Source organism: Podarcis melisellensis (genome assembly GCF_964234715.1).
Source record: "Podarcis melisellensis genome assembly, chromosome: 1".
Classification (NCBI taxonomy): Eukaryota; Metazoa; Chordata; class Lepidosauria; order Squamata; family Lacertidae; genus Podarcis; species Podarcis melisellensis.
In genome coordinates, this window is record NC_138528.1 from 129433684 (window position 1) to 129443357 (window position 9674).

Sequence of the window (9674 nt, forward strand, 5' to 3'; positions counted from 1 at the left end):
AATGAAAGTTTGATGCAGTTCATTATGTGGGCAACAGGTGGAGCTGTATGAGAGAAATAAATTAAATCCGTGATTCTCAATGAGGCTTGCTGGGGTAGTATCAGCTCCCCCCACCCCAACTCACTGAAGCCCAGTTTTTGTATGTGTTCCTTGATTACAGGTGAAGGTGGCATGTCTCCGCTTAGGTCCATCCTTACTATCTTCTTTGCACTTGGTATCCAGGGCTTAGATTTAATCTGTTGTGGGTTGGAGCAATTTTTTGCATTTCTATGGTGAAACTGAAAAAACCTCACATACTATAGTTGAAAAATGGAAATGGAATAACAGTTCAAGACCCAAGTGCCAGCAAGTATTCAATGGAGTGGGGCTCTTCGAACTTTTTTCATGTGTTTTTTACAAGTGAGAACAATTGGACAACTATATTAAGATGCAGAGAAGTCAGTTATTTAAAGAAAACAAACAGTTATTAAGGATTTTATTCTACAATATGAAAAACAACATGAAGGGACTATACTTACAGGAGCCAGCTTAAGATCTTGTAAAATGTCATCAAAGTAATGATATTCTGACAACTCCAGCTCCACCATTTCATTCTTTAACTCCAAAATACGACCCATTACTCCATCAAGCATTTGCCGAATAATTAAACGCTTTTGTGGGTGAACAATCTGGTCGTAAGCAGCTTCCAAATTGCGAAATATCTGCACATACTTGATGTAGAAAGTGCCTAGCATTTGAAACACTACTGGCCGATCTTTCATTGGTTTGTGGGATTTCTCTTCTATCTCCTTCTGCAACAGGCAGTTGAGGGACTCCTGGGCTTCCGCCCACATTTTATTGTAAGTGCTAATAAAGTGGGGTGGGGTTGGGGAAGAGAACACTTTAGTACATACAAAGAGAACGAAGTAAAATATAGCAAATAGTGCAACCCTATTCATGTCTACTTAGAAGTACCATACTTAGAAGGTTACCATATTTTTTTCCAATGAATCCGGGAACACTTTTCAGCTTCAATGGATTTTGTATGAGGATTGACTTGTAAATCTGGGGACAGGGAAACAGGGACGTCTGGTAACCTTAACCAAGTCCAATGGGATCCACAGGTACTTACATTTAACCAATGTTGAATGGGATTACTGCCCCCCCCCCCGAAAATGCAGGGTCTGTGGTTTAGTGTTTTTTTTGGACCTGGCTTTGACCCTGGATGCCCAAGAGTCAGCTACAGCCAGAGTGCCTTGGCCCAGCTGAAATGGGTGTGCCAATGACACCCGTTTCTGGAAGAAGCACATCTTGATTATTGCATTGCATTTGAAAGTGGGCAACTCCTTGATCCAGAGTGTTAACAGGGGAAACTTTTCAGAGCCTGGCTCGCCTATTGGAACAGCTGCACTGGCTTCAAAGTTGGTTCTGGGCAGAATTCAGAGCATTTGTGATGACGACGTTTAAAGGCCAATTTAGGATTGCCTTTTTCCGTACAAAGCGACCCAGCTATTCGGACCATCTTCCAGGAACACTTGAGCTCCTGGGCCGTATTGTAATATGTGTCTCTCACATATATGCACCTAGGGGAGAGTTCTGCCTGGACGGGTCCCTTCCTTGGAGGCGCCTCGGCTAGGAAAGAGGCTTCGGGGCCCCGAGGAGCGAGCCAGCCTCCTTCTCCCCGAGAGCGAGGCGCACTTACTTGTGGGACATGGCGGCGGCGGCGCCCCGGACTTCCGTTCCTGGCGGGCTGGACGGAGAGGGGCGCCGCGGACCCTGTTCCTAGGGGGGGGGGGGCTCTTTCAGCCCGAAGCCAAGCCGTCCCCGCCGCCCGGTTTTGCACGGCGACACCCGCAGCCTTCTCCTCCTGCTCCAGGCGCTGCTTAGCAACGGGGCGCCAGGCCCAGCCAGGCCCGCGGCGGAGGCGCCCCGGGAGGTTGCTATGGGAACACCCGGAGGCGGGGGGGGCCAGGGCGGCCCGTGGGGCAGCAGCGCAGGGCCACGTGGTGCCTGGGGGGGAGGGAGGCTGTCTCCGCCCCCCCCGCCGGGCTGCCTACCTGCCCTGCTGCTGCTGCTGCTGCTACGCGCCCCCCCCCCCCCAAAAAAACACTAAGGCAGAAGAGCAAGGAGGTGATGGGTTGGCCATGCTGCCTCCTCGCCTTTATTAAGCATTTTGTGTTTTTATTTTGTGCTTCTATGCTGTGCACCGCCCTAAGGGCGATGTGTACATATGTCACAACTAAACAATCTTTATGATTATGATGAATTAAATTTGTATACCGCCGAGGGGTATACATCTGTAGATTTCGCAGCATGAAAATACAAGATAAAAACACCAAAGTACGTAATAAAAACAAGAACAAAAAACCACTAACCACAAAACCACTCTCCCCCCACCCACTCCCACAACCACATTTAAAAGGGTATAAAGGTAAAGGGACCCCTGACCATTAGGTCCAGTCGCGGACGACTCTGGGGTTGTGGCACTCATCTCGCTTTATTGGCCGAGGGAGCAGGCGTACAGCTTCCGGGTCATGTGGCTAGCATGACTAAGCCGCTTCTGGTGAACCAGAGCAGCACACAGAAATGCCATTTACCTTCCTGCCGGAGCGGTACCTATTTATCTACTTGCACTGTGCTTTTGCACTGCTAGGTTGGCAGGAGCAGGGACCAAGCAACAGGAGCTCACCCCGTCACAGGGATTTGAACCGCCGACTTTCTGATCGGCAAGCCCAAGAGGCTCAGTGGTTTAACCCACAGCACCACCCACGTCCCTTAAAAGGGTATAAGAGGACGTTAATAAAAGACAGGGTGGTGCTGGATGGGGGGGGGCAGCATGTGTCCCCCAAACAGGGAGCTTGCCCTCCAACACCCCCTAATTGCTGCACTCCTGTTATTTTCTTTCAGAGATGATGTAGGGCACAACTATGCCAGCTAGAAATATATGTTGCTCTTTCTGTGACACCCCCCAAAAAACTTCTTTTGGTGCCACCACCATCCTGTCCCCAAACACTTTGCAGCACAGAGAGAGGTCCCCATACAGTCCTAACCCATAGCCAGAAGTAAGCCTGCTGAATTCAATAGGATTTACTTCTGAGTAGATGTGGTTAGACTTGGGGGGGGGGGGAGAGAGATAATTCCCTTGACATTTACTTTCCAGCTACCCATAGATGTGATTTACTACCTTCTCACTTCTCTTCACTTCTCCCTCTTCAGTCCACATCAGTCCACTTCCCCACCTGCATCCACTTCCAGGATGTATCCTTAAACTCATTTAATACTACTTTATTGACCATCACCCTGAACACCCTTTGTTGAACTCACAAGAGAACAAAATAATAATTTCCACTCTCTGAATACAATCCCTTTTATCTTGCACTGCAAATGACAAGTGCAGTTATACTTTTGGAATGATAGGATTGGCACTTAGGTCTGTTTTTCAGCATGAGCGGTAGTTTTAATTTCAGGTTCCTAACTGTCCTCAGGCCATATAACCTTCCCTAATAAGCTTTCCTGGCTACTTCATTTTGTCTTGTAATGAAGTCTGTGAGCTAATGCTGTCCATGGGCAACATTGAGGGTGTGGGGAACAGCTGCCGGCTACAAGGACCTACTGCTGCAGTGATGCTCAATTCAAGGCAAGATGGTCAGTACAGTACTGTAGTGTGTTTTGTTTGACTTTGATCCAGTAGCAGCATGTTCCTCAGGGCTGCACATAGTGCATGGACCTAAAGGTTTTGGAGGAAAGTTGAAAGACATAAAGTTCAAATTTAATTGGAGGAATCCCACTCCATACTTACAGGGAAAGTGACTCCACGGTGACAAATATAAAATGTCATGAATAATAAAAATAGAGTTGGCCAGATATTAAATATTATGCCATATGCCACAAGTTTTACTGCAGAGTAAAAAACCTAAATCATGGTTTTTGGTGCAAATTAAGGTAGATTTAAAAATAATAATAAACAAATCTAGGTCAAACTATGCTTGGCATTATACACTTTATTATGAAATATTTTCATGGGAAAACAGGGTGGGGTTTTCTTTTCTTTTTTTCACCACTATGTTCATGTAGGATGCCACTCTAAAACAGATAATGTTGCAAATCTTACACACAATACAAATTGCACTTAACATATACCAGATGTTTGGGCAAGAAAGGAATACTAAACCTCTGGCTATTAGCCAAGTAATTTATTAGCAGATAGTTTAGAAAAGTATTTGGCTTAACATTTTGCAAGGGTCAGTGTATATATTCACAATACATCAACACCAGAACAGTGTCAAAGTTTAACCAGTTAGGAGGTTAGAGGTCATTTTTGTAGTATAGTAAAAAGTAAATATCAGGAAATTAGAAACTAAGCAGTGATGGCCAGAACATGTGCAATGTTTAATATTTTCTGCAACCTGCAATCTGTCAAGTTTTAATGTTTTTAATATGAATGGAAATAGAACTGCCTCTGTACCATATGCAGGTTAAAACATGGCTGAAGGATATTATCCCACTACATTTTCTTGCTGAATACAGCTGGTTAAGGACCCTTTCTACATATATCTGCTGCTTTAAAACTATACATGGAAATATGATGAAACCAAAATTGATGTTAGGGCCCTCCAGGGTGCCCATGAAGCCTCTGAACCCCCTTTCCGTTATCAGGTGAGGGTACATAGCTCCCTTCTCCTTGAGAAGTACATAATAATAATAAATTTTATTTATATCCCGCCCTCCCCAGCCGAAGCCGGGCTCAGGGCGGCTAACAACACCAAAATAGTGCGACATTATAAAAACATTATAAAAATTAATTAAAATCAAGATTAATGGCAGCCATAAAGTTTTGTAAAGGTTGCCAAAGGAGGGAGTCAGGCTGCGCCCCAACCAAAGGCCTGGTGGAACAGCTCTGTCTTGCAGGCCCTGCGGAAAGATGTCAAGTCCTGCAGGGCCCTTGTCTCTTGTGACAGAGCATTCCACCAGGTTGGAGCCGCAGCCGAAAAGGCCCTGGCTCTAGTTGAGGCCAGCCTAACCTCTCTGTGGCCTGGGACCTTCAAGGTGTTTTTGTTTGAAGACCGTAGGTTCCTCTGTGGGGCATACCAGGAGAGGCGGTCCCGTAGGTACGAGGGTCCTAGGCCGTATAGGGCTTTGAAGGTTAAAACCAGCACCTTAAGCCTGATCCTGTACTCCACCGGGAGCCAGTGCAGCTGGTATAGCACCGGATGAATGTGATCTCGCAGCGAAGACCCCATAAGGAGTCTCGCTGCGGCATTCTGCACCCGCTGGAGTTTTTGGGTCAGTCTCAAGGGCAGCCCCACATAAAGCTGAGAGGAACTTGGAAGAGCTGTCCTCTTACTCATTTCCTCTTTCAGCTCGAAGTACTTTTCAAGTGTGGCAGCTAAGCAGAAAGTAGGAAGGAAAGAGGAGAAGAGAGGAAGTGAACTGGGATACTGGGCAGGGGGAAGAAAAATGGGCTGACCAGAAAGCAGAAAGTGGGGTGCTGCATGAATCAGGAGAGGGAGAACAGAGCATCAGAGAGAAGGGCATGTGAAATGCATGCCCTGAACCCCAGTGAAACTGATCCTCTTGAAACTGCATATTTAATGGGTCCCTGCACTCCCCAACCACATGATAGATTATATTTGTCTGAACTGTAATACCATAACAGTGGCATCTTAGTTTATATCTTTCCCAGTGATCTTATACGTGCGCGTAACAAAATGAGTATAAGATGGAATCTTAACTGTCTACCATTTTCCAGCTCAACATACTTACATAGCTGCTTCCGATGAGTGGAAAAACAGCTGGAGGCATGGTTTTGAATAGAAAATGGCTGGAGGGAATAGGCGTAAACATCCCCTTCAGTGTTCTTCCACACCTAGACCTAGACAGTGTCAGTTTATTGGTTTTCATCCATTACTGCACCTGGGCACTGATTCAAAATGCCCACTGCCTCTTCTGGTTTTGATGAAAGATGAAGATAGAACTTGTTGTCCTTTACCTCTTGACACTTCTCTTCCTTTATCCATATTACCTCACCCAGGAGTTTCTTCACATAGAAGTTTAACAGTATGGGGGATAAGAGAGAACCTTGCAGGACGCCAAAGCACAATTGCCAGAGGATTGAGCAGACGTCCCTCAGCACCACCTTCTGGAATTGGTCAGCCAAGTAGGAGCAGGACCATTCGAAAGCTGTGCCTCTGACACCCGACTCAGACAGCCTGTCTAGGAGGATACCAGTGTCAATGGTCTCAAACGTCACTGAGAGGTCCACAAGAATTAAAGAGCTGTACTCCTCCTGTCTCTTTTGTCTCAACAGAAGTCATCCTGCAGGTGACCAAGATGGTGTGTGCTAAATTTGGTCTTTGGTGTTCACAAAATAATACAGTTGTATTTCCCCTCTGCTGAAAAGGGACGTTCTTCTCTTTAGTTTGTAAATCTAGCTGTGGTTTTTTGTTTTTGGCTGTTACATGCTAAGTTGGCAAATATGGTAAAACGTAAGTCAGCCAAAATTAAGTTTGAAAGTTCCTTTGGTTTCAAAGGGAGACAGTGAAGTGCATGCTTCATATTTCACAAGTGTGCCTACTTTGCACTGGATTGTTTCCCCAAATATCCCAAAGCATCTCCAAAGGGTTAACAATCTGGTTTGAGCTGACAAGAGAATGGAAAACAGACTGGTCAAGAGAAGGGCTTCCCTTCATTTGCTTCTGCATCACTTCCCCATGGAAGTGAGGATCGTTTCCCCCTCTTTCCAAGCAGGTAGGCTTTTATTGACAGGCTATAAATAAACCTTCCAGTGTGTGAGAAAAAAGGGGGGAAGAATAGCAGCTCTCTGTGTGACTGTGTGTGTTCTAGTGGCAGGATGTTTTTTATGATCCTGTTTCTTGTAAACACTGATGCAGCTTTTGTAGCACAGATGTGAAGGAGGCGGCTACTCATTGTTCTAACACCTGCTGTCCTTTAAAATGGACACTATTTCCATAAGTTGTTGAGAAAACACAGGCTAAGAAATATACTTTGCAGGCCAAACCTTGTGGATAATTTGGTAAAACCATTGAGAAACTAGCACCTGCCCAGTTTTCATTATATTTTATTGGGAGAGGAAAGAGATTTCCTCCATCATAATAATTATACAGAACAATGGTTTCAATATCCAAGGTGTCAGTGTGAGAAAAATCCTAACAGCATGTTAAAAAAAATCGGCTGCATTTATAAATGAAAGTCGAAGCTGTAATTTGCATAGCACTGTAAATTTCTAGTATTGTAATATTTGCGTTTGAGATGACTAGAATTGCATTGCAAATCGCTAACAAGATGTTTATAACCATGTAACAGTATATTAATAGTGCTTTAACTCAGAAGGTAGCATTCTCAGTTCTTTCACACACAGAAACTTCCAGAACCCTCTTGAATTAAGTAGAATAGGAAAGATCTCTACACATCAGATCAATACTTTCTGCACTAAGAAATGCAAACTGACAATGACCCATGAGCCAAAGAGATATGTAACTCTACATCCGTTAGAAGACATGTGAAGGCAGCCTTGTAATGGGAAGTTTTTGAAAGTTTAATGTTTTGTTATGTTGTTAAAGACGTACAGTATGTTGGAAGCCGCCCAGGGTGGCTGGGACAACCCAGTCAGATGGATGGGGTATAAATAGTAATATTATTACTAAGGAATATTATTTCTCCCTACTTTGATTGGGAAAATGTTGGAGGGTATGTATTGTGTGACTTGTAGACTCCTGAAAAGGGAAGTTGAAAACAAATTGTGTGTTCAGCAACACTTCAGATAACTTCAATTAAAGAAGCATGTGAATTCTATCTAATCTATTACTGTGCATATAAGGATTTGGGATCACAGAAGGCTCTTCCCATCTCATTCTTTCTTTCTTTCCCTCTGCTTCCCCTGCTGCCAATAGGCTCATCACAGACTTCCTCAACTGGAATGAACAGGATTTTGTATGTGTCATACATGACAAGGATCCATAGCTCACTGTACTTTGAACCAGGGCTCACAACAGAATCTATTGGGGCTCTTCTTCACAATCTGTGAAGCAAAAATGACCAAGAGGGTATTTTGAACATGTGCACAGTTCATTTGTCTCACTAATGCCAAATTGGGGACATGCGATTCAAAGTCCAAAGGAATACTGTACCTTCCAGATAGGTTTGTGCCACATTTTAGAAATTAATCACTTATACGGAGTCCTTGGAAGTCTGGCTTTCACAATGGAAGATTGTTGTAGCCTCCCTTCAAGAGGAAAAATGACTGGCCTGTAATATATGCAGTTTGATTCTATGAGAACGTATACATCCGTAATTTGTTCACACATTTAGCCACCTTGGCACTTCCTGCGAACTGCGGCTGCCCCAGTTTAGCAAATACACTGTGGTGATTGTTGGCTCCATACTTTTCAAACTGCTGCTGTGTGTTGAAGTGTTACTGCCTCCTGAGCCATAAGACTAATGAAAAAAACATTCTGTTTTCACTTAACGTGCTGCCATTCCTAAGCCTTTCAGCGGAGCCAAAAGGAAACCCACAAGCCAGACATTTTGAAGGTTGCGTGTGGAAATAATAAGACAAAAGAACTAATTCAAGTGTATGCATTTATGAAAAATGTAATTTTTGAAATAAAGTTTAGTATAAAAAGTTTAGTTCTTATACCGCAGGAAAGGGCAGTGATTGAGACTGCTCCTTAAGGACCTCGTGCTGAACTGCATTGAGGCCAGCATGATTTATAGCTCTCATGAGGTGCGTACATACTGCACAATAATGAGCATTCAGTGCTGGATGCAGGCACTTTTGGGGGGTGCTGGGTGCGTGTCATCCTCATGTCATCCCTGTCCCACACTATTTGTCAATTCAATAATGCACATTCTGCTGTTATACAGTACAATCTCATCTTGCACACATTTAATTTGTGCAATTTCAACCATACATGATTGAAGGCAGACCGGTTGAAATTGTGCAAGTTAAATCCAAGCAGAGTGTTTGAAAGCTCTTTTTGTGCTGGGTCCACTTGGCTTACCTGGTGCAAAAAGCTCTTTTAATATCCCCACCTTGTTTGCTGAGCAAAACCTGCTTAACTTGTAGGCTCTGGGAGCACTGGGGATTCTGTCTCTCTCCCCCTCACTATCACCCACTAGCTGCCGAGCAACTCCAAGGCTTTGGGTATGCATGCTTTTTGTGTATACGCAGAACCATTGGAACCAAACCTCTGAGTAAGATGCGATTGTAAAGTAATCCATTTTGTGTCAAGAACGCACTTCTCAAGAGCTTGCTCCCTATGTGTGTACACAGAGAGCATTTTCTCTTGGTGCCTCCTTTTGGGGCAGGGCTGTGACACTCCACAACACCATGTTGATTGTTATGTACTGAAGTTCTCACCCTGGGCCAGCAGGGGGATACTGTAGATAGTTTTCACTCAGGTCCACATATTCAAATAAAGGATTGAAAGTGACGTTCAGTGATTGGATAGTTACAGAAAGTGTTACAGTTGCGTTGTAGTGGAGCTCTATATAAGCAGGCTGGCTGAACCCTTCAGTTCAGTTCTGTTCTGGCCTGTGAATAAACAAGAGCTGTTTGAAGAATCGCTGTGTTGTCTGATATGTTCACCCACAACTTAACATTGATAACTTGTCTATGAATGAAACAGGCACACAGGAAGCTGTACAGTAATTTGCCAACCCCTCTCTCTTTAAAA

The 9674-nt window shown here is 44.3% G+C and overlaps 1 protein-coding gene and 1 long non-coding RNA gene across 2 annotated transcripts in view; one reads left to right on the top strand and one right to left on the bottom strand.

Annotated features, from left to right (window-relative positions):
- The window catches only part of DRC11 (dynein regulatory complex subunit 11), an 87121-nt gene extending 85340 nt beyond the window's left edge, over window positions 1-1781 (bottom strand). Inside the window, exons 1-2 of the mRNA XM_081916736.1 lie at window positions 1682-1781; window positions 519-846 (exon numbers count right to left, since the gene is read on the bottom strand). Of these exons, the coding sequence (XP_081772862.1) occupies window positions 519-846; window positions 1682-1692 (339 nt within the window). The 5' untranslated portion in view covers window positions 1693-1781. The remainder of the gene's footprint in view (window positions 1-518; window positions 847-1681) is intronic.
- A 1077-nt stretch (window positions 1782-2858) lies between these two features.
- LOC309363664 lies at window positions 2859-8620 on the top strand. The gene is made up of 2 exons (XR_014165525.1): window positions 2859-4635; window positions 6011-8620. It is a non-coding gene; the product is annotated as an uncharacterized lncRNA (long non-coding RNA).
- The last annotated feature ends 1054 nt before the right edge of the window (window positions 8621-9674 follow it).